This window comes from Archocentrus centrarchus, chromosome 22, assembly GCF_007364275.1.
Source record: "Archocentrus centrarchus isolate MPI-CPG fArcCen1 chromosome 22, fArcCen1, whole genome shotgun sequence".
Lineage (NCBI taxonomy): Eukaryota > Metazoa > Chordata > Actinopteri > Cichliformes > Cichlidae > Archocentrus > Archocentrus centrarchus.
The window spans coordinates 11,583,004-11,608,909 of record NC_044367.1 but is presented as its reverse complement, the minus strand read 5'-3'; the positions used below and the strand labels follow the sequence as shown (position 1 = coordinate 11,608,909).

General features: G+C 41.6%; 1 protein-coding gene across 1 annotated transcript; it reads right to left on the bottom strand.

Moving 5' to 3' along the window:
* Positions 1-730: 730 nt before the first annotated feature.
* btbd7 (BTB (POZ) domain containing 7) lies at positions 731-25,906 on the bottom strand. Its single transcript, XM_030718540.1, has 11 exons — positions 25,517-25,906; positions 19,054-19,281; positions 15,474-16,625; positions 10,837-11,045; positions 10,282-10,357; positions 6,237-6,397; positions 5,980-6,123; positions 5,371-5,560; positions 4,959-5,137; positions 4,431-4,835; positions 731-4,298 (listed from the first exon to the last, which is right to left on the bottom strand). The coding sequence occupies exons 2-11, from the start codon at positions 19,133-19,135 to the stop codon at positions 3,528-3,530; spliced, it is 3,369 nt and encodes a 1,122-aa protein (XP_030574400.1). The 5' UTR covers positions 19,136-19,281; positions 25,517-25,906; the 3' UTR covers positions 731-3,527.

The following is a 25,906-nucleotide window of genomic DNA, read 5'->3' as shown; positions in this document are numbered from 1 at the left end:
TCTACATTGCTCCTATTTTGAAGACATCCCTTTCAATTAATTATTCAATTACACAGACTCAGGAATATGCATATCATGAATGTTGGGTCTGTTGGTTTTCTATGACTCTACTACACCTACTGGTAAATTGTTTTTGCCATGTAGTAATATGATTTAAAAAAAAAAAAAGATTGATTGATCTGGTTACTCATGGTGGACTGCTATTATTTTGAACACAACTGTATATCCCTCCAAACTCTGGAAAGGTTTTGGGCACAAACTCAGTACTTCCTTACTATCACATCAGCCGCCTTCTTCCTCTTTAGTTCTTTTATATTTTAGGTATGCTTGCTTGTCTGTGTTTACCACAGCAGTGATTTTTCTTATGGGGTGGAAAAACGCTTTAGCACAGTAGTTTCAAGAAGGTTCTGGGTTTGAATCCATCAGGTCTTTGTGTGTGGAGTTTGCATGTTCTCTCAGATAAGTCCAGCTTTTTCCTGCAGTCCAAAGACAAGCTTGTCAGGAAAATTGGTGGTTGGCTATATCTGGGTTAGCCCTACAATGGACCAACAACCCATCAAAGTTGTACCCCACCTCTCACCCCATGACAGCTGGGATAAGCTAAAAATACAGATGGATGATAATTTTCTTAACTTTTTTTTTTAATATGCATGTGTGTGTGAAGTCTTCGAACCTTTACATGTGACATTTGAAGTGAACAAACAACCCATATGAGAGCAAATTAATTCCATAATATCAAACCAGTTTATTTTGAGGATGCCCAAGTTGACCACTGTTACGCACCGCTTTGAGGTGACAGTAGAAAAATAGATTCCGTGAAACTAAATGCAACGTAATATCAATCTACAAACATGGTTTCTATGATACCATACAGGCACAATGTACCTGTTACAATTCAACACAAGCAATCACACATTTCAGATGGTTCAATTTCAAAAGGTGCTAAATAACACTATGTACACAAAACAAGCTACATGAGATTTCAAAGAATTATTTGATGCAGGCTGGTAAGCTGGTAGAAAAGAGCTTGCATAGACATCAAAGTCACTTCTCCAATAAAAGCCCAGCCGCAGGCAGGGGAAGGCACTGACTTCTCTACAGCAAAGAGCAAAACAAGGACTTTTACTCAATGGAACATTGTCCTGGAAAATAAAACAACCACCCAACATGAACATGGGGAGGAATCTGGAGTTTTGCATTTTTTCCCCATGAAGCAACCAAGATGGAAAAATGATTTTTCTGCTTGGCAACTCTATCACTGCTAAGCATAGAGCTCAATCTCTTCAGATCCTCAACATATTCCTGTTACTTTTAAAGTAAAGGAAAGGGGGTGAAATGTTCTCTACAAAACATGGCAATCCACAGCACCTACTATATCAAACAAACTGCCCTAAATGCATAACATTTAAGAACAAAATAGATTCTGAGACACAATCTTTATGTTTATACCACACATTCTTAGTGAGATTTCATGACAAAGACAAGTACACAGTGTTGTCCACTACAGTAAAAACACAGACCTTCAACAACCACTAAAATGTGATAGAAACCATTAAAAATTCATCATGTGGAACTCAATTCATTATATATACAATTTTCATTGGAGATATGAGCCAGCAATCGCCAACTTTTCTTCAATATAAGATTCCTTTTGTTCGAGATTCATTTGTTCCTTTTCCCTTCAGCTAATAAACAGACGGCTCCTACAGTGCAATGATACTCGTATGTGAGGTCGTATGCCAGCTGTCGGCTGTTACAGGCTTTTTATTTGTGTACTTGCAGGGTTGTGGAGCTACAGCTGCTGCGGCTCATTAACAGTATATTTAACAGCATCAACACTGCCTATGCACATCCACAATCTCCAATGAGCTGGCGAGATGGAGACGCAGTTTAAGCATTTGGGTTTAGTGGAGTCCACCTCCACCAACCAGAAAAACTGCAGTGTATGTATCCTTAAATGTAGAGAACAGTCAAATAAGCAGTTAACAGGGGGGTGGGTATTATAGAGACATCATACTTGATTGAATAAAGGTAGCTAAAACTGAATATTCCAAGCACTAGTTAAGGCTTTAGATTTGATTACTTAATGTGAAATGGGAGGAAACTAACACACTGACCATCTCTGTGCCAAAGACTGCTTAATTATTTCAGACTCTGATATGTACAAAAAGACCCGACCAAACATGGGAGTGTACAGTACTGAGATCCTGTGAACACCTATGTGTATCAAGTTATCCTTGCACACAGACACACTCTCACACACACCTGGTCTAGCTGCAGATCCAACAAATCCCGAGCGCTTGATCTGATCACTGTACAGACATTTTCAGTAGAATAAGGTCATCCAAAAATGTCCTTTCTCACATGTAAGCACACGGCAGGAAACAGTCTGCTTCAGATGTATTCACGCTCCTGGAAATACTCTGTGGTTTAGGCAACAAAGCTGCCTGGATCTGACATCACACAAACTGTCTAATACCCCCATATGACTGACTCAGGCTTTTGCCTTCACTTGCACCTCTGTTGCATGATGTCTAGATAAATTCAGGGCTGCAGTGCATGTGTGAAAACGACTTATGTCGCGGCACCCTGATATTTTCACGCTGTATCTCAGTGATGAACCTGCCCATGATCCTCCTGCCCCACGTGAAAACACCAGACTCTGCCTTTAAGCCAGACAATGAGGTTGTGATAGGTTTACACCTGACACAATCAGATGTGGTTACTTGAGAATGACAGGCTCTGATGGCCTACTTCCAGTCAGATCCAATTCCTGCTTTGTGTGACCAAGCCATGGTCTTTTACTCGACATTAGTGCAGAACCAGAGCCAGGAGGAGAAAAGCAGTCAGCTGAGCTATAGCCATGCTAAAAGAAGAAATGGAAATACCAGTTCTGGGAGGGAAAGAACACTGTCAGACATATTTACATATGATTTTATCACAATACTCTATCCCAGACTGTGTGCCATTGTTCATTTGTGTAAACTGAGATCTTTATCCTGTGATCTTCCCATTCTGTGCAAGAAACAATAGAGTCAAACAATGTAATCTTTCAACCATCATTTTATAACTGAGCTTCATCTAGTGTTGCGACTTCCTCACGCAGAATTCATGCAGCATAGAGCTAACCTCTTTCTTAAGAAACTCAAGAGACCAATCCATCCATGGAGAGCCTAAGAAATCCTCTAAACCTGCAGGACTAGGCAGACTTGCATCGACAGCTAACCTACAGTTCTTACTCTTTCCATGCTGACTGCGTGATGGATAGCACAGTGTGATAGAGGTAGGACAAAAGGACAGATTCTATAAATAGCAACCATCGACCACCCCTTTTCCCTGCTTCTCTCTCTCTCTTTCTCTCACACACACACACACACACACACACACACACACACACACACACACACACACACACACACACACACACACACACACACGGGCAAACATTTAGTGCTTTGCCATCCATTATGATAGACAGCCACTCATCTCTTTTTCCCTTTTCTTAACCCCTGGTCTTTTAACTGGGGTTAAAGTGCAGATTTCTTATAGGGGTAGTCAGGTTTGCTAGGTGACCTGCGGTCTCTGACAATCTCTTCACTGACACTGTTTCTGTGAGGCTGCTGGAGTGGCCCTGGGCCTGATGATTCTCCAGGTAGACCCATCTCTTCTGGGGTCTCTCTAGGTCCTGTGTGCCTCTCCTCATAGTTGTCCATATTCCCACTGGGGGACCGTAAATGGCCTAAGCCATGAGTCAGGTCTGTCTCATTTGATCGCCCCTTTGGAATATGTCCCATCCTAGGTTGGGCTCCAGAGGGGCTGGCAAGGACTCCGTCATGCCTCTGAGAGGTTATACTGAGGACATCCAGTCGTAGTGGGTCTGGGGCAGTCCGTCCCTGTGTATGGCCTTGGGACTGAGAGTCAGAAACATAAGGAGGAGGATAGGCTGTGGAGGCGGTGCAGCTGTGGCTGTAGAGGTCTGGTCCAGCAAAAGAGGGCAGTGGGTGTGTTGGGGTTGCAGGTCGACAGGAGAAGTCATACAGGTCAGGGAACTCAGCTTGAGCTTCCAGTTTGGGTTCAGGAGCATGTCTCTTGCAGGAGTGGCCATGTCCAGGACCATAGCCATGGCTTAGGCGGGAAGAAGGGCAGGGCCCATGGGGCAGGTGATGGCCCGAGGGGCCCATGGGGCTCTGAGGGCCTTCCCTCTCCACTTCTGCCATGTGCTGTTCCCTCAGAGACATTACTGAGACACCTAGTGCAATGTCAGGCATGAACTCCCTCATAACAGGCTCCATGCTCATCTGCATTGGAAAACAGATAAAAATTTATGACAACCTGACAATCAAGATATTCATATTAAAGGGACAAGCCACAAAGAACATTTGAATAAAACAAAAAATGTAGCACAAGGACACACACACACACACACTCACCGCTTGCTGGTCTGAAAGCAAAGCTCGGCCCATAGCCTGTGGGTTGGTGCAGTCAGGGGGCTGGGGCCTGGGCACAGAGGAGTAGTCTGAGCTGCCATGCTTGGTGGCTGCATGGCGCTGGATCAGGGTGCGGTTGCAAGGGTAGGAGAAGGAACGGGTGGGGGTTGGCATGGGCACACGAGGTCGCCAGGCACCCTTGAGCTGGGCGTGACTAGGTGTGGCTGGGGGGTGGTATGGGGGAGGTGGAGGAGGTAAGGGAGGGTGGAAGCCTGCTACTCCTTCCAGCTCTGTGAACATGCTATCCATGGCTGGACTGCTGTTTACCCGACAACGACCCACCTGGCGGAGGGCCAGTATTGGACTCTCATCTCCAAACCGTTCATCTGGGAAGAACTTGTATGGATTCTGAAAGAAAAAAAATCCAGACATTTATATTTTTATTTTCATCTTATTCTGCCACTTAGTATACAAGCCACACATATCTCATCCTCCCCTAACCCCTGGGAACACACACTTCTTTCTGCTTACCTGCAGCAGCTCAGTGGCTCCGTCTGCCAGCCCAAACTCCCTCAGCACCCGCAGCTGCAGCTCGTAGCTGACAGTGGCTCCCTCGCCACAGTTAAGAGCATAAGCTCTCTGAACCTGCTCTGTGTGTCGTAGTTCATGCAGCCTCCGGATCATCTCCTTTACCACAGATAGCTGAGGCACTGAAAAGTGCCAAGAATACAAAGTCAGACATTAAATGACTTTTTCACATCACTTTACTATAAAGTCTTTATAGTTTGCGTCAATATAGTGTTGTGATTTACTCAGGGTGCTCAGAGCAGCTACTGAACAACATCGTTATGTTTAAGATACTAGAGCAGTTTGTTGTTAGTCAGCAGTTTCTTATAACATTTAGTCAACCTTAACCGTATAGCTTCCATGACACTGTTCCTACCTGGAATTTCATTTGCCACAACTGATGGAGCTGTGGTCGAGTTGCTTGCCATTTGCTGGTGGTTAATCATGTGACAGCACTGAGGCACAGCGTTGTTGACCATGTAGAGTGTGTCCGGGACGTTGGACATGCGTACTAGTCGCAAACGCACCAGGTCTGTCTGCTCAACCATCATTTCATCAAGAACAGACTGAGGACACATTAAAAAAAAAAAGAGAAAAAAAAGTCCTATGTGCAACTCAAGGCCATGGGGAACATTTTTGCAAATTAGTTCCACTTGACTGACACTTCATCTAATTATGACTCTGGTCTATGGATACGTTCAGAAATATGCATGGCCTTGGGAAGGCCTATAAGTTATTAGGAAAGTTTGCAAATGGACATAAAACAAATTTCAGTCAAAATGATGGAAGCCACTATTGAATACTAAATGATGAGTATGCGTAGCAATGTGGCATGGAGAGTTTTAGCATGTCTCAGCTATAAACAGTTCCTGCACTCTTCACAGAAATGCTGCCCACTTTGGTGACAACTATATGGAACACAAATATTCCACTGGTTTCTGCACAGTCTATAACCCCCATTTAATCATAAATGAATAAACCTTACCTTAGCCTCCTCCACGTAAGGAGAGAAGAGGCGTGGACGCACATAGATGCCTGCATTTTTTTGCCGTAACCAGGCATTAGCTTTTCCCCCCTCAGCTGTGGGTAGCATATCTGAAGGAGGGGTGCTTATCAAACCCCTTTTAAGCTGTGAACAGTTAAGAATGTGGATCAATGGTCAATCTATGAAGGTCACAATGACTCAGATACACCACACATAAAAGCACAGCAGTCGAGAAAAAATAGATAAGTAGTACTGACCGCGTCAGTGAGGACGTCACTGTTGGGAGGTAAGATGTGCTCTGTTCGGATGAAGGGCAGGAGGGGAGACAGGATCTCCTTCAGCTCCTCTACATCCAAGTCTCTTCTTTTCACTCCCCTCTTGTTTACGCTGTGGGCTGTACCACTCAACAGGTTGGGCTCTAGATAAACAGGAATCGCAATGGTTAGATTTTATACTTATTGTGAATACACAGTTGTGGTCAGAAGTTTATATACACTCATCTTGGGCATGAACATCATGGTAATTTTGGGCTTTTAATAATTTCTTTGAACTGTTCTTTTTCCAGAGTGGAATGATTGTACAGCATCTTTAATAACTTTAAAAAACAAAAAATAGGTTGCACAAGTTTACATTTATTTTGGATGTTCTCTAATCCACACTGGGTCAAAAGTATACAGACAGGTTCAAATACCCCCCCAAATATTTGGTTAAATGTCCCTTAGTAAGTTGCACCTCAACCAGATGCTTTTGGTCACACAACAAGCTTCTGGCATAATTCTGGTTGGATATTTGACCACTCTTCTTGGCAGAACTGGTTGAGTTAATTTAAATTGGCTGGTTTCCTGACACGAACTCGGCTTTTAAGCACAGTCCACAAATTTTCAACTGGGTTGAGGTCGGCGCTTTGGAAAGGCCATTCCTAAAGTTTAATATTAGCCTGCTTTATCCATTCCAAAACCAGTTTTGATGTGTGTTTGGGATTATTGCCCTGCTGGAACACCCAACTGTGTCCAAGTTTCGACCCTCTAGCTGCTGATTTGAGGCAAAGTTTAATTTGGACGTAGTCCTCCTTCATTGTTCCAGCCGCTTTGTGCAATGTACTAATACCACTGACAGCAAAACAGCCCCAGAACATGATGCTACCACCAACATGCTTGACAGTTGAGCCGGTGTTAGTTTTGAAAGCCTCACCTTTACTTCTTCAAACATACCTCTTGCCATAATGGCCAAATAGCTCAATCTTTGTCTCGTCTGACCATAAATCTTTCTCCAGAAGGCATCTGGCTTGTCCATGTAGACAGTGGGAAATTTCAGCTGAGCTTGAAGGTGTCGGCTTTGGAGCAGTGGCTACTGGTTAGCACCCTCTCAGTTCATGGCAATGTAAAACTTGCTTAACTGTGGACAGTGATGCTGGTGTTCCAGCAGTTTCCAGCTCATGGCAGGCTTGAGCCTTGGAGGTTCCTGAACATCCTAACCAATTTAATCTCCTCTGAGGCTGACATTTTGGGTCTCTTTCCACATCTTGGCAAAGCGGTAACACATCTGAATAATATGTTCTTGTGTACAATTGTTTGAACTGACGATCTTGGATTCTGCACTCCAAGAAACCTTCCCAACTTATGTAAATCTACAATTCTCCTTCACAGAGTCAAATAAATTCTTTTATAATGACAAAGAGAAACTAACAGTTGTAGTCAATCATGATCACTAATGAGACATTAACAGGCCTTGGTCTTGTCAAGTTAAGACACAGTAGGACCCTCAGCACCACTTAAACTATTTAAGTGAGTATGTATCAATTTGACCCCGTATGTGTAATTTTGACCCTGTGTGGATTAAAGAAAATCCAAAATAAATTTAAACTTTGCACCCGAGTCATTAAACGTGCATGCTGTACAATCCAGGGTTCGTACACCTTTTCCAGGATCAAATTTAAGCACTTTTTAACCACTTTCAAAGTCCATTTTCAAGATTTTCCAGCACATTAAGGGGTCATTCACTAATATCAACATTCTCCAAAGTGTACAAAGAGTACTCTTTTTCAGACCCCCTCCCCAAAAGTGTATAAAGAAAATGTTGATCTTTTTTCACGACACTTAATTTTACCCGGTTCGTTGGTATTTTAATCTAACAGTAAGAATTAAAACCATGCTGGTGTTGAAAAACTCTGGAAATCTTGGTATCAAATATACTCTTTCCTATATTAAAACACTGCATGTATGCAAAATTTACATGCTGCCACACTGTACACAGTGGCAGTGGAGCAATTTGTCATCTCAATAGCCGGTCTTGTACCAAAAAGTGATTTCTGGTATTTGCCAAAAAAATTATTGCTTGTATTTATATTGTTGTAAATGACTTGTTGACCTATAAGCTGTCAAGCATATCTCAAACATTCTCTCTTATGAATGATATCAATCATCAATCATTCCTGCAATCAGTTTTTGACAACACCAGGGTCCTTCAACACTGGCAACAAAGTGTTGCCAAATTAGTGTCTTTGTTGCTGGTACTTTTCAGCCCCCACCAGACGCCCCCCCCCCAAAAAAAAGTGACTAGCAACAAATTTAGGACTTTTTCCAGTGTCATCAGGGACTTTGGGAGAGTTTTGGAGATATTCCGGTGTCAAACATCTCTCATGAATAATATGTCATTTTGAATGAGAAACAACACTCCTGTCACAAGGTAGAAGCTGCAATCACTTCTTGGCAAAGTGACTTTCATAAATTCTTTATTAATGAGGGTAACAATTATCATTGACATTAAAAATGTCTTTTTACTAAGAGATCTGGCCGAGAGGGCTGCAGAAATTGCAACAAATATAACATTACAGTTCTATAAAGAGTAGACAAAAAGGACAGGGTTGATTTGATAAAATAATACAGAGTCATAATTATATATGCAAAACAATTCATTTCCTCATTTTATATATAAGCCCTTCATAAATCCTGTGCACCACAGTCTATTTACTAATATAAGCAAAGAAAAAAAAAAAAAAAAATTGAAAATCACTTTTTGGCACCACACCAGAAACCTGAAAACTTGTCTGTCACCATGTTTTCTGTACATACAGCGCTCTTGCATCACCTGGACCTTGCTTCGGCATCGAGGGGGACACCCCACTCATCCAGACCCCACCTCCACGGACCTCGATTCGTCATTGAGCGACTTCTAGCGACTTTTGAGACAGTCGACAGCTAGTTTTCTTACAGAAAAGTGAGTGAGTACACAAAAGTTTTCTTATTCACATATATGTGAATAGACATATGTCTATGATAGAATTCAGCTCCACATGTGTAAAGTTTCCTCACAAGAGCGTGAACCTACAGCACTGCAGCAGTGCGCCCACAGCAGACACTCATGTGCGTGAAGTTTCTTTGTGCGCGGCTGCTGAGTTCTCCGTTGTTGAGTGCGAGGAATGAATACCTCCGCTCGCATAATGATTTTTTTTTTCTTTTCTCGTGTGTGACTTTTGACCTAAATATAATTCCATGCTGGTCTTATCCACAATTGGATTTTGAAGTTTTCCAACGAACACTCATTAAAACGGCGACACTCTGTCTTTGGGGGAGGGGCAGGGCCACAAACAGACTGACAGGTCACATGTAGCCGTGCAGGCCAGGCCCAGGTGGAGAAATGTTCATTTTTAGAATTTCCAACTCATTTTCTTTCTCCATTTCATAAGCGAACTATTGAATCAGATAGTTATTTTATTATTAAAAAAAAAAAAAAAAAAAGCAGTTACAATTTCAAGCACTATATCCAAAATTCAAGCCCTTTTCAAACCTTGAAAGGACAATATTAAAATCCAAGTACTTTCAAGAATTTCCATGAACCCTGACAATCATTCCACCCTGGAAAAAGAAACGTTCAAAGTAATCATTCAAAGCCCAAAATTACCATGACATTCATGCCAATGACAAGTGCATGTGAACCTCTGACCACCACTGTAAGTATGATTATACTTTTAATGCTTTTACGTCAACCTGCTTCATGTTTTTCAAACTTTTTGCACAAGATAATTTTGACAAATTATTGGCAGGTTGAGGAATCAGGCTGTTTGCCCTTACAATATGACAACTAATAACCTTGATCATGTACCCCTCAGAAGAGCATTAATTATCATTGTAACAACAATAATATGACAAAACAGAACTGAGCCACTTCCTGTTGAATTTATTGGGTAAAGTTTGGCACTTTTTTTGCTTTTAAGTATATTCTGAAGGCTCTAGAAGGTGGGTAATTTCCTCAGAGCAATTAGGGGGGCTGCTCAGAGGGTAATTATAGAGTGTATTATCTTACCCCTGTCTGCCATCCTCTTAATAAGCTGCTGCTCGCCCCACTTAACAACATACTTGAGAATGTCCTGTTCACTCGCCTGACAGAGAAAGAGAGATATAGGACAGAGAGAAAGCAAAAGACAAAAATAATATCAGGACAAGGTTAGATATAGTCAAGAACAGAACAGGGAAGCTATTAAATGAGGATAAGGTGAAAATGCAATATGTTCAGGCAATGTCCCAGCAAAGCTCAGGCCTGGTTTGTTTGGGTAGTTGGATTACAACACTTCACCTCAACCATCTGGTGTAAAGCCCAAGTTGCTTGGCAGTGCAGATGACAGCTCAGCTTTGATTAGGTTCTGGGTTTGAACGCATTTACCTCTAGGGAACTGTTTTTCAACTGTGGAAACTCGGAGACTTGGCGTGTGCATGTGAATAGCATCGCACATGCAAACAGTGTGTGACTGGGGCAGGGACTATGTTCACTGTGAACTAGTCATGCACATATTGCAGATACCCAAAAACAAGCCCCCACCCCACATTATGAGGTGTCACAAATTGAGAGAGGTTTCCTTACCTGTAGGTAGTCAGACTGAATCGCACTGAGAAGGTGTTCTTTGCTAAGTTCGTAGAGAACATCCGAGGTGACAACCTGACTGAACTCCTCGCAGAGGAAGTGCATGGCCTGCCTGTGGACCCACTTGGACCCATAAGGTTGGGAGCTCCACTTGAGAATTGGGACAAGAGAGTCCAGAGACAAACTCTCCACAATAATGTCTTCACAGCCTGGAAGAGGCAACGAGACAGACAAACAGTTTACATCTGATCAAGTTATTTTATTGAGGAGAAATGTCTCACATTCTGAGAAGAAGAACATATATTAAAGCCAGAAAGTTAACATTTAACCTTAAAAGAAACAAAAATGTATTTAAATGATTAACTAAACAATTACTACAGTACGAGAAGTAATGCTGCCAAACCACCGTCCGTTTTGACTCATATTCACTGACCCAGGGAGTCTCCCTCTAGTAGCCCCCACATCCTCCATGCTGCGTTTCCTAAATCAGAGCACATACCAGAACAGCAGGCAGCGGCTTTACTCTGTAACACACCAACCCACAGAAATGCCTTTGATACCTTGATGTGTTTCAGTCTCAAGCTGCCTTCTCTTAACCGTGATAAGTAAACACAGCAGCTTGCGGAAATGTGCTGCCGGTGCACAAGCACACACACTTTGCAAAGGTGTACAAACACTTACGTGAATAAATCAAAAATGCATTAAAAGCCACAGAAGGCTTAGGGAATTATGCACTCGCTGCTCTAGCCATTTAAAAAAAAAAAAAAAAAGAGAACCAAGTTTTGCAAATTCAGCCAACAATGGCACTCAAACTCTTAACACTTAATCTAAAAGGGATCCACTTAGGCAGAACTAAAGCTCCCATGTCCACTTGGATTAACACAGGATTGGTTTGGTCAAGCTATCTATCCCAGTTCCTAACAAGACAGAGTCATAGTGGCTCATATTCAAAGTCCTTCTCCAATCATTAACACAAAGTGGACATTCATGAAGATAAAGCCATACTGACTGATGTCCAGTCAGAGCTGTTCTGAAGGGAAATAGAAGCATGCCAGTTTCCTCATTCCAGGCAGTCCAGTCCATCAGTTCATCGTTGTAACAGCAGCAGCAGTACTCCTCTGGGAAAATCTTAAACTAGCAAATCTAAGCTGCTCTTCCGCCCTCAAACCACCACTTTGAACATAAACGCTGGGAAATTGGACACCAGACTTCAGAGCGATGACCCCACTGATACTTAAGCTTCATATCCATGCAAGCTATGTGTACAAATCTTCTTTTGGATGTCTTTGTTTGTAAATGCAACTTAGAGAAATACAAAGCAGACGCCCGCACTCTTTTCAGCTGAGGCTGCATCACTAAGACAGATGTAGCTGAAATGTGGGCCTGCATGTTTGTCTCCTTTTTATCTGCTTTAAAACAGACTGAAAGAGGGAAAGGATTTCCAGCATTGGTCTCCTTGCTATTCTTGTTCTAGAAAGTCCTCCAGTTCAGTTCAATTTTTATTTTATTTTAATGTATTTTTTCACTTTTGTGTCTTTGCCCTCTGTGGAACGCAGACACACAGGCATCCATCTACAAAAGCAGACAATTCCCCAGTTGGGACTAGTGGCACAGGAAAGCAAACAGCTCTGCTCTGTGTTAGCCCATTCGAATTCTCAGTGACAGTCAGTCTTTTAAAACGAAGCGCTTTTATTATGAGGTGGAGATTAGAATCAGCATTATATCTAGTACTAACTCGCCTCCCCTTCTCTCCACGGGTGGTGCACCACATTCACTGGAGCTTAGTCGACTGACAAGAATATCAACACAACAGCAGGAACAGCGACAGTCAGCTCTACACTACACTAACTTTGGAGGACGTATGCATTTTGTCATGCTGTCGTTATTTGGAGCTCTGTGTTTATAGAGCAGAGTCTCCAAAGCCACTTAAAACATCAACTGCACTCAAAGGCATGTAAACAAGTGTGCGGCTGTAAATCATGTCGGATGATCAGTCAGGAACTGGGACTTCAGTCAACACAGTCAAAACACAAGATAGGGCACTGAAATCACTGGTCGGTCAGCAAGCAGGAAGGGCAGGCAGCAATGAAACCACACTGAAGGGCTATCATCTCTTCAGCGCACTTGAAAAATTAATAAGGCTTTTAATACTGGTTACTATTTGAGTGAGATGTAGTCATAAAGGGAAGCCCATCTTGAGAATTAATAAGGAAGAAAGACAGAGAGCTCTACAAAAACCTCCATGGGCCAAACCTCCTTATAGCCGGAGGGAAGCAGCCAAGGAGCATGCAAGGGGGTAGACAGTGTGACAGATGGGGGGGGGGGGTCTCTATATGAAACCCCTGACATAAGCCTCTCTGCTCTCTCCTGAAAAGACGTGGCAGCTACTGGGGGTTTGAAGCAGTTGGATGGATTCTGACAAATTTCTAGTTTCATAATTAACCCACAGATGCTAATATGTTTTTAAACAATTTTTCAAAATGCATAAAAAAAAAAGAATCAAGTAATCTTTTTTTTTTTTTTTAAATGGGTAATAACATGTTAATAACGAGGGTAATAAGTTAAAGAGCAGAAAGAGAGACTTGGATAAAATAGCATTAGGTTAACCTAAAATATTTCACCACATTCCACATTCAGGTTTCTCAGGAAATGATTTGAGCTGTGCAGAACAGACGGAAAGGGAGCAAAGGGGATAAAAATACCCCTCGATTAGGGGCTTGTTGAGGGGGTGTGGAGGGGAAAGATGAGGTGATGGTGTGTGAGGGGATGACACCATATGCCTCCTCGCTGGCTTAAGCTGCCAGAATGACCCTGAGTGTGACACCCTAAGCTTGAGGGTGGGAGCTGGTGTCTAAGCAGTTGTGTGTACAGTGCTATTAAAATCACCACACAGGTCTTAAAAAGGTAATTGATTCTCAAGCCTTCAGTCAGTATCAAAGCTACACAGTATAGATCCTCTGCTTTTACAAGATTTTATACCAGCATGTTTATTGCAATAAAGTGCGGTCTCCAAAAAAATATGTACATATATTACTACACTTCCTCTTTAAATAGGATGTATTGTTTCTGCTTACAAGTTTAAAGATCCACACCCACCTTTACCACATTAAGGTTATGTGACGCACTACATTTATATTAATACTACAGCATAAATTTCCATAAAAATCTTCTGGTTAATCTATAATGATTTCAGCTTAATAAAGCAGTGTGCTAACAGAGCATGTTGTGTGTCTGCAGCTGCTTCACCATAAAAGCCTTTGAGCCGCAGAGAAGCCGATAAATGCAAGGCAACACTCGCAGGCTTTTACTGTGAAACAAGTGCAGCGAGGCTTTCAAATCACAAAGCATTAATGAATGTATTTTGAATATTGTGGATGTAACTGTAACTAAGTGTTTAAAACTGAAAATAATACTGGTTTGATTTCATTATAAAAGCACAAAAGCAGTGAAACTGTATGCTCTTTATAACTCCATTTCAGTACTAGGTAAACTAATTCCCATTACTATGACTCTATGAAGATAGGATAATTACTGGCTGATGAGGCACCATAGATTGTGTTGAGTCACCTCTGGATTCACACAGACTAAATTCAATAGTTTTACATACATTTGAAAAAGACTGCATATTTGAAAAGGTTATTCTATTTAAAGTGGATTTGTTAGGCGTGTTGGAAACGGCAGAGTGCTCGGGCACCACTATGGTGGAGGTGCAGGTGAACCAGCTACATGTAAAAGTATGGCTTTAACCTTTGCTACTAAGGTCAAAAAAGACGTCTGCGTCTGCATGTAACAGACAGTGGGCTGTATGCCGTCAGAGGCAGAAACAAACCCTCTAGCCTACATCAGCCAGTTTCTAACACCCATCACTGCTAGTGAAACTGTTTAACTCTAGAGTGATCTGCAGCCATATTAAGTGGAGAATATCAAGACACTGAGTGCGATCAAAATTAACTGAATGCATGGAGACATTACAGTGGGCTTGAGTTTTGCAAGGCATCAACTCACACACAAAAAAATCCAGCTCATATTATTAATTTAATAGAAAATGACAATACAATTATGACAGGCTGGACAGGCAAATTGATTCTCAAGGCCATTGAACTACAGTTGGTAGGTGTTAAGGTTTTAAGAAATTTGCTGCAGAGACCTTGCCAGCACTTTGACTCACGTAGTCAGTAGACAGGAAGAAAGAAATTAGTAAGGAATGAAACTTAACGGAGATTTGTGAGGCAGACTGGTTATCTGGAATGCTAATTTCTAGCTCCATATTTTTAGTCTTGGACTAGAATCGCTCTACATGATCCACAGTTCAAAATAAAAATAATCCTTTTATTTATATCTCTATGTCTATGTATCTAGATATAGAGATAGATAGATAGATAGATATCAATAGAGATGGAAAAAAAGAGGAAATATCAAAACTTTGAGTCTATGATCATCCAATATTCCCATCATAAATTTAGTACAACATGCGAGAGATTAAACATGCATCAACATATTCACAGTATCATCACATTTATGCTGAACAGTAGCTCTGATGTCTTGTTATGAATTTAAATTCACACACACATGTAGTTGCTATCACACTCAATGTAGAGAGTGAAACCTGTGGGTTTTTTTGTGTGATTCTGACTTACCTTGAGCTAGCATGCTGAACTCCAAAAACAGAGCGATATGGTACAGCTCCATGGCCTCCTCAGTGCGTGTGCTGGCCCCACGGCTCCCTGACACAAGGGCTTGCACCTCACCAAGGCTGCCTGCTGAAGGGCTGCCACGCAGAACCAGCCCGAGCTCGACGACATCTGTGTACATGCAGTGGAGAATGACCTGGACATATTTCCGTGGGATTATGGACTCATCCAGCACAATGCGGGTGGGTGTCTGTAGTGTGCGCTCTGTCATTTCCTCTCCTGTGCGAATACGTCTCTGCAAAAGGTTCCTAAAGAAAGGAGAACGTGCCGAGAGGATAGCCTTGTGAGCCCTAAGGTCCTCATCTGGGGTCCCTGCAGCCCCTGGGACCCCACTGCCTCCTTGACTCACTGATGGTAGTGCAGCCACAGCTCCTCTCTCATTACAGCTGTCTATCATTTCAGAGTCTGAAGAGAAGCTGAGCAGAGCGTCATAGTAGCACATGTAGTCAAACAAGCCCTTCATATCTGCCTCCAAAGAGTTAGGTGTACCAAACTCCTCGCTTAGCTGAACTAGTACATCCACATTCTGAAGCCTTGTATCCTCTGTTCCACCCACCCCAAACTCCCCAGTGTACAAGTAGTGAAGTAGGGCGGAGAACATGGGAATATCAATGCCAGCTGTGTCAATGTCCATTAGAACCTCTGCTCCATACCCAGGAGATGAAGACAGCAAGGTCTTAAAAAAGGGGCAACGGGCAGCCAGGATGGCCCGGTGAGCTGGAAAACAAGTACCCTGGAAGATGAGGTCCACATCAGTGCAGTACTTGTGCTGATAGAGAGCAGCCAGATCCCGCTGCAAGCTAGGAGCCTCTGGACGTGCAAGGCTGGCCTGGAAGCTCAGCTCCTTGAGGGCTGCTGTTCCTTCATACTCCTCCACCAGGGCGTTTGTGTCACGAACGTCCCACCCTGACAAAAGTTCACGCATCTGCCGCGCGTGATCTGCTGAGCGGCTGGACTTCCTCCTTTTGATGAACCTCCGTTTGAGGGTTGCCAGACCAAGGCTTTTCTTCTTCCTGTCTGTGGGCCGCTCATGGCCGTGCTCCAGGCTATATAGCTTTGACTCCCAACCATATCCCTGCTGAGAGTAGGATGAGGTCCCTGGAATAAAACAAACAGTTGAAGGTTACCTTAAAAAAAAAAAGTTGTGTAGTAAATACATAAAAATTTAATAGAAAGAAATTTTATATTATTGAAAAACTATAATGGTGGAAAATGTGTCCATGCCTTGGCACCAGTGCAAAAACCATAAACAAACATTTTCATTTAGCCTTGCAGCACCCCTGATAACACTGGGTCCAGTTTGGGAATTGTGGAGGGAAAAAAAACAAAAAAAAAAAACCCCAAACAAAAAACAAATGGTGGCATATGCAAAAGTTTCAGTGCAATTTAGCCACAAAGTAGGCAGCTGAACACCTTTTGCTGCCAGCTAAAATACTTTCTATTCTTAGTTGAGCAATTTTCAGCCACTCTTGCAGATCACTTCCAGTTCTTTTTTAATGCTGTCTTCCACACATTGCATGTTAAATATACCCGAAGATATTCAGTGATGTTCATGTAAGGGGATTGTGAGAGCTTGATAAGTCTTCCTTGTAGACAGTGTATATGCATCATTTTCATTCCTGTCAGCCCAACCTTCCTGCAGCTTCTTTTGCAGTCATTTGGTTTTTCTGCTTTGCCTTTTTTTTTTTTTTCCCCCCAGCAGACAAGCAGTTTTTCTTCTAAAAGTTTTCTTGCTCTTCATATTTTGTTGATTTTCACATTTCCCTTTAAATGCTATTTCTTAATGCCATTCCGGACAGTGGAAATTGTAAGCTGGAAGCGCTTTGATATCTTTTTATAGCCATCTTCTGCCTTGTAGGCGACACATAACTTCATTTTCTCATCCTCAGTCTTTGTTAAGAGGAACCCACAGTTGCTGAGTCTTGGGTATGTTTGAAGAATTAGAAAATGTATCAAACAGAAAGTCCTAATGGCAATTCTTATCAAAAGCCTAATCGAATTCTACAAGTAGAGGGCTTCCATAACTTTTGCACTAGCAAGCCACATATGCAGAAGAAATGGATGGATGGATGGAATACTGCATTAAATTTTGAAGAGAGACTCATTTTAATGCTTCTTTGCTGCAAGCGTTTAATTTCTTTTACATAAAAATGCATTCCATTTTTCCATTTCAAAAACAGCCTACACCAGTTTACTGTTCTATGTCTGTGGTGTGCCCTGCTTTATCATGCTAAGGAAACTCACGCCTGACCCAGCTACCAAAGCATCTGGATCTAGTTCAGCAACTGAAAAAGAAATAAAAAAATAGACAAAATGCCCATTTTTATTTTCTTTTAGACCAAACCATAGTTCATCACAGACTAAGCAACAATATAATCCTGTCCTACTTTACACTTCTCTATAAGCTTAGGTCCATTCACATATTTACATCCAATCAATTACACTAAATAGCAGTTATCTTTGGCTTGAGAGGCAGGACTTGTACGTCAGAGGAAGCTCTGCCAAGGAGATCCTCTCTGTCTGCCCTTCTCTCAGCATCCATCAGTGTGACCCAAATAGTAATCATTCTAACACTGTGAATAATCTATGGCCCCAGCCAGCTCAACCAAGCAGCTACAGAGCTCAGAGCAAACGGAAGAGGTCTCAGGGGCTACTGAGATAATTTGGCTCTTTGCAATACTTTCACTTTGAAGTAGAAAACCACAAAAACCACAGACTTAAGTCATTCTGAAACTGAAATAAACATTTTTTTTTGTTAAGAAAAGACTTATTTAAATTAATCTCTGGAGCAGCTCTCCAAACTCTCTGGCAGTCGGGACTGCAGGGAAAGATTTAAGAGCCATAAACCAGACTCTCTCTACAACAGCAATCAAAAAGGGTGCTGAAATGCTGACAATATGTACATACAAGCAAACTAATATACTCCATGTCAGACAGGTTTCCTGTGGATACAGATACTAACTGAAGGACCACAAGGACAGTGGTAAAATTGAAACAAGAGCAAAAGGAAGGGGGGGGGGGGGCACTCCACCCCACATTAAAGACTCAGACTGCAGCTGTCAACCCATTCAGTCCAGAAAACAGGCTACAGTCAATCACAGGGCTCCCATCCTGTCTTCAAGTTATATTTCAATTCTGACAAACCATACTTTAAAGTATTAGTTAAAGAAACATGTTAAGAATAATTGCATTAAGTCCATATGGTCCAGTGAAGTAGATGCACTGCTTTTTAATGCATTGGGTCAGCTGTAGTCAACAGCTCTGTTTAAGAGCTCTCATGCACAAAATATTCACCTATTGCACCATTAGTTGCCATGGAAGCAGGTTAATATAATGTAATGTGAAGAGCAGACCCCCACATTGTGTGTTTGTAGAGAGTTTTAAAGTCAGTTTGATTCTCGACTGTACTTTGGACATGAAGAGAAATTGGGGTTTTGACCAGTAGTTAATCAAAAGCTATTTCACCATAAGCTAAAATACAAAATTATATAGAAGAACTGAAGGATGACACACTTAATTAACATACCTATAAAAGTCTGCTGTGCCTGGGAATTTCCCCCTATCCGTGGGGAGCACGAGTGCTGATAGCTGGATCCATTGGCACCCATCCTCGCTTCTCTTCACTTGCTATTTGGGGGTCCCCCCTCCTGCTGAGTCATTCTGCTCAGACAACGTATTCCTTTCAGTTGTCAGTTGTGGGTCAGGCACGGATACCCTGAAGCATCCTCAGAGATCCAGGCCCGAGCTGCCATACCTGGAGCAAGAAAGATGAAAAAGAAAAACACACAAGGAGATATATTAAGCTAAAGTGATTGCATTTAACCATTGCTGATTATGCATGCTGACTACAACATGGTGAGACAAGACCGTTTGGAAAGATAATGATAGCCAGATGTGTCAGTGTTAAGGAGACCAACCAGAGGGACATTTACTATTATCTATCACACCATTTCAGCCATATTGATTTCAGTGCACTGATGAATCATAGCTGTCTTAGCCATTTTACGGGTTTGAAGTGCAAAAATTGAGTTTTGTTTCTTAAAAAGAGGCTTCAAGGGAAAATTGTGAGTCTATAATCTTCAACAGTGACTCCAGTTAACAGAGACTTCCTCATCCTCCCCTCAGGAAAATGACAGGCAGTCAACAACAATGTAATGCAGATGTTAGGGTGGCTTTCAGAGGAAGGTACAACCCAGAACCCACGATGCGTTTGCCTATTCTCACCTTAACCTGTATGTAATCTAAGAAATGATTTGGATACTTTTCCATTTTAGTTTGTAGCTGTGTCATCCAGTGAAAACTTAACTTTAGATGCTTGAATACAGACTTAGTCTGGTATGTTCCATGGGGTGGGCAACATTACAGTATATAAACATAAACTAAATGTCTCAACAGTGATTTTACAATGTAACTTATACAGCGATTTCTTTCTTTTTCAATCCTTTTTGAAGCCAAACAATTGGTCCAAGCCAGTGCTGACTTGTTTTGGCACCCAGAACCAGTATGCTCACATGGCTACAAATCAGTGTGGACTTAATGAGGTTATACTCAGGTGGATGTGTTGGTCTTTAGGAATTGCAAATTCTGGTGGGTGCTCCAAGGGATCAGAAGAGCTTTTTTTTTTTTTTTTTTTTTTTTAAATACATTTTTATATCACTTTAATTATTTATCCTGATGACAGAAAGCTAATATATGACTGGATAGTGGTTGTTTAACTGGTTGAACTAACCAAAAACAGACAATAGTTATTTTATCCATGAAGAGAAAAGAGAAGAACCCTCTATCAACATTTATGCATTATTATTAGATTATATAAACCTTAGCAGCTGATTTTATTCAAATCACAGTTCTCTAATGTGCCACAGATTCTATCGAACAAGACATTTGATCATTCAGTGGGTTGTTAATTCATATGTTTGGGGAACTAAGTCATTATTCGAAGACAGAAGCTGTGCTGCAGATGCAAAGTTGAGCAGCTTTAAGTTGCTCCATACAGTCATTACCACAACTTATTGCTGTGAGCCATGGGATTGGCCAAGGCTCTCTCAGTAGTTTTCCCTCTTCCCTTTTTGTGCTGTCACAGCTTATGATCTAAGAGAAAACAGGGCTCCTCATTAACTGAGTATACTGTCGACCACTCAGTCTCAATTTGCAATTGTTACCCTATCGGGCTTCATTTCGACAAGCAAGTAGACTGAAGGTATAGACCTGGAAGGAAAAAAAGTCAAGACTTTATTAAGATTTTGTATTCATTACAAAAGTCCCACAAATCCTTGAGGTCAGAACAAGCTGAGAGGGTGTAGAAGTCTGCAGGCGTCTATGTGGAATAGAGGAAGTATAACAGTGGCTGAAGTCTCCCCTTGGCTGGTGTGAGCAATACCTTTATCAGGAAATTATAAGAAGCATTATAGAGATGCAAAAAGTTGGAAAAGACTATATAAGCATTTCTAAAGATCTCAGTCTTTAGAAATCTACAATAAGACAAAAAAAAAAAACAAGTCAGGACTAGTGGTGTTCTCCCTAGGAAGGGGGCATCCAGCAAAGATTTCACCAAAAGCACAATCCTAAAAGAAACAAAAGAAACTCAATAATATAGTGTTCACTTTAAGAAAGAAGAAGAAGAAAAAAACAAAAAACAAAAACAAAAAAAACAAAACAAAACAAAGCAAAAAAAAAAAAAAAAAACACAAAATCAAAATGGTATTATTAGAAGAAAACCACGAGCCACTGCTCTATGAAAAAAACAAACAAAAAAACAAACAAAAAAACAGTTGTGAGAAAAGGCACTGCAGTCCTAACTTCAACAGTGTCCAATGTAAGTAGAAAGCAGGTTTGGTTTGTCTACAACTGTAACTTAGATGAAGGTCAGACTGCAATTTATAAGTAATCAATTCAACAATCCTGGCAAATCCAAAGATTTTGCAAACTACTTCCTGCAACCAAAGTGGAGGGGCATATCCTCATTTTTCCACTGCACTTACAGCTTGGCATAAATACGTCTCTTTCTAAATATTACTAATAGACTTGGAAATGTAACCCTCATTGTGGCCCTTTAAATAACTCTATACAAAAACAGTGACATGTATATATTCTCATTTAGTCTCTTTTGTATGTAGGACCAGACTTAGAACTGGAGTGTGATGGGAGATCTGTTTTATCTCAGACTGCTAGTTTTCCTGCCTACCATACTAATAAATCATTGTGTCTGCCCCTGTAGAGCAGCACTCCACAACCTCCCAAGGGTTCAATGGAAAACCACAGCCTCTTACTCCACACACAAATAGTCACCAGGCAGTCACACTAGAGCACTCCAATAAAAACGTTGGTTGATCTTTATTTCATTAGACCGCTTTAAATAAGCCCCATCTTCAGAGGGAATTAATTTGGACAGAATTAGAAATTGAATTTGAATATGTAGGAAAGGGGAAGCAGCCCTTGAGATATATACTGTCTTGTTTACAAAAAGGCAGCAGCAGTGGTGGTAGTGGTTGGGGTCCTCAAAGGAGCACAGCAGAGGCAGAATAAAACAAAGCAACTAATGCATCCATTGAACACCACACCAACTTCCTAGCAAGGCAGATTTAATTCATTCAAATGAGTGAACCAAATTTAACTTTAGCTGCAGTGCTGAATTCTAAAACCATAATTTAGGATAGCTTTTTTTTTTTTCTTGACTCACAATGTTCAAGAAGCATTTCGGCCAAACATTAAGAGACTTTTTCTGCAGTTTAGAACGAAACACTGCACTCCTCCGTTGTTGCTCAGGCTGGGAGCAGAGGAGGGCGATGCTACAGACGGGGGAAGGCAGACACCAGCCGAGCTGGACTATGCGTCCCTAATGAGAGGTGACAAGAAACACTCCCTGCCCCCACCTATCTCTATGTACACGCACGCACAAACACACCGGCACGAACACATATGCACCCTTTCAAACCTCTCACCTTGCCTAAGTCACCTGGATCACTTTTATTTTATTTAAAAATAAATAAATAAATCTGCCACTTACAGGGGTTTAAAAAAAAACACAGAAGACCAGCCTTCCACAGAACATACAAAAATTACTTGGCATAAGAACAGGACCGATGTATTATTCAAATCACTGTCAGGGCTCTTTATTAATCATTTATGTGGATATCCTCATCACGGCTAGAGAAAATGGACGAGGTGGGTATATAGGTCTTCAGTCCTGTATGCAAACCCATATTTTAGCAGCACATTTCTATTATTTCAGCGCAGCCTTGCGCAAGTCGTTTCCATAAACCGAAGCTCATCTGCTGGAACACACGCAACCAACGCCTGAAGTCAAAGTGGCAGCGGTAATTAAGCTAGAATGGACTTGACAAGATTTCACCAAATCAAAGATGATGTGGAGAATCACTCGGGCAGCGTGGCAGATGATTGAGAATTGTCTATTTTATTCCTTCTTGGTAATTTTATAACAGCTTACTAATCTAAAAAGGTGCACACGTCTTTGCTCAAACAGCTTCATGAAACCTACGTGCTGTGTACTCTATTAGCCCAACTGTGAATCCTGTGAATGAAACTGTGCCCACTTTTTGATGGATGTCTGTGTTGGGTTCAGTGGCTAAAGGCCCTAATCTTCTGGAAGAGAGCCAGTGTCACAGTCAGGTCTGAATCAAACACTGAAACACTTTCCTGTCTGCAATTACACAACAGCGTCACAGTGATCTTTATGCATTAAAGCTCTCACACAATTTAATGCTTCCGAAAGGTATTTTTTACTACTCCAATGCTGGTATATGTATGAAATCATTTCACAATGGGAATCACAGCAGGAACATAAAATGTATTTTTTCTGATTCACATACTACAAAAAAGAAAGCCCGGGAGGCCTTGGAGGATGAAAAGAAGTTTTGCTGTCACAGAACCTGTTAAATGGCCTCTGGGGACAGTTGGCCATTACGTGTTTTGCTTACCAAGCTGTACAGAAGTACAGCTTTCAGTTACAGATGGTCTGACTCTTGATATTTGATACAATCAAGGGTGCTCTGAAAGGTCATAAAATGCAATGCGGCAGTGAGCAGAAACCAGAACACTCTCACACAGAGTGACCTCCATGGCACTGATGTGTCTGCACACATCCCACCGCAAGATACACAACTGGAACAGCCACTGAAGGTTGGCGGAAAACAAAATAAAGTGCTCTATTTAAAATAATAGTCATATTTAATCTGAAATGATTACTGGAGAGCCAAAATTCAGAGGCAGAGCTGACCGCTTACGTCGGCAATGTTTTTGCCAATCAGGTATAACATTGCACTGGGCCATTCAGCTGATTACAGACTCTGGCAGGAGAGCCACAGAAAATGAAAGAAAATCAGAACAGGCTAGAAAACAGACAACACAGTGATATGACAGAAATGGAGAGAGGAAACAAAAGTCCCCACAATGATGACTCATGGTGAGCAGCCTCAGGATTAGCCTGTGTCAACTAATATGAACCGTAATGGTGCATATTTGACATTTTACCGAGTACGCTGTCAGCTGATTACATTTTGCTCTGGAGGCCATGAAAGGCCAAAATGGCAAATATAAACCACAGTTACCTCAGAGTTAATTTGTTTTCTTTTAGACCTTTGATTGAAGGCAACATATCTGACAAACACTGAATAGATGAATGTCATCCCTGTAGGTGTGCTTGTAAATGAAAACCGAAGAGAACCGTCATGTCAATAAGGAGATGTTAAGTAGGCACACACTAATGACTGTACAAACACAGCATGGTAGTCGATCTTCAGAGAATGAATGGCAACTCAGAAAACAATGGATGCTTATTTTAAATGAGATGTCAAAGCTCATTGTTGAGTTCTCCATCCAACTGGCCAGGGTAAACAGCATTCACGGCAGTGTATAGCTCATTCAATCACTCTGTGGCAAGTATTTGCAAGCTCACTGCCTTTCATGCCAGTCATAGACTTCTGTAACTCTGATAATTACATGTCATTATACAGCTCTGGAGCACTGACAAACACTTAACCTGGCAAAATGGTAAACGTAAGCACTAAAAGAGCACAGGGAAGGCATCTTTTTAAGTGAGGATCTGCAAAGACACAGGTTTCATTTTAGAAAAAAAACAAACTGCTGAGTCTAACCGCAATTTCAGTGAGATTACCACGGGATTATCACAGACTGCATATGGCTCCTCATCACTTACACGGATGGCGATGCCAACAAACATCACATACGTTGTTAGGGGGAAAAACAAAAACCTCTTGCTACAGCAATACCAGTCTTCTATCGGCTGGGTTAATGCAAGATACCCACACAATGCAAAGCTGATATGTGCAAATTTACAGCAATTACTGGCCTCTAAATCTATTACGATCATGACATGACTAGTGGAAATTAGTATAAGACTTAGCCACACGATAAATCTTTATCTTTGCATACCGACTGCAATTGCAGTTTAAGCTGTTCCCAAAGCTCAGTCTGTCAACTACTGTGTCACACAGATGCAATAATCAGCAACATGTAGGTTTTTCTGCAAAGTGAAAATTTCACATTTATCCTGAACTTTTCTACCAATCTAGCCAGACACACACAAAAAGAAACAGGAGTTCACTTCTGCAGCTCGTGTGAAAATAAATCTAATTATTTGCAAAGGCTTTGTTAGCCTGCCGTTATCGCGGAGCTATTGTTGCTCTCTGGGCTATCGTTGCTCAGCGGAAGCCTTGGTTAAAAGTGCCCGTAAGAGCAACCACACACAAAAAAAAAAAAGAAAGAAAAAAGGGGGGAAAAAACAAGCGGATTGTTTGTCTCGGCTTATAAAAATGGGAAGTAATGTCCAAATTGTTTGGCGACAGCCCAGCCAAAGGAATCATATTCACCACAGCCCTGTAATTAGTAGCATATCCTAAGAGGCTAGGGTAAGCTATCTCTGCTGTGTCGCTTTGACTTCACCCCTTGAAAATTTACTTTGAGCAAGACGCGATGCAACTGTTGAAAAGCGGGCGTTGAAAGATATTTACCAGAAAGTGAGGAGCTTCGTAGGCATTATTTTTTCTTCGTTTCCCCTCGTAGTTTAGGCAGCACTCCGATCCAACTTGTCTCTGGCAGAGAGAAAGAGGGAGAGAGAAAAAAAATGCAGCTCAACACCTTCTTTTCCCAACTCTGCTCATTACGCACGGCTCGACGTCAACCTTTGGTCTCTGATGTGCAATAATTTCCACTTGCGTCGACTTTCCGGTGATTTTTCTGCATCTACCTCGACTAAAAACTAAACCCAAACCGTTTTTAATCCCGGTTCGGTTCGGTATTTCCCCCTTAGTAGCACAACGCCTTGTTGGGTGGTTGTTATGGCCTATCCCAACGTTACTCGTTTCAAGCTAGCCGAAATAAGAAGGAAACGTTCGGTAATA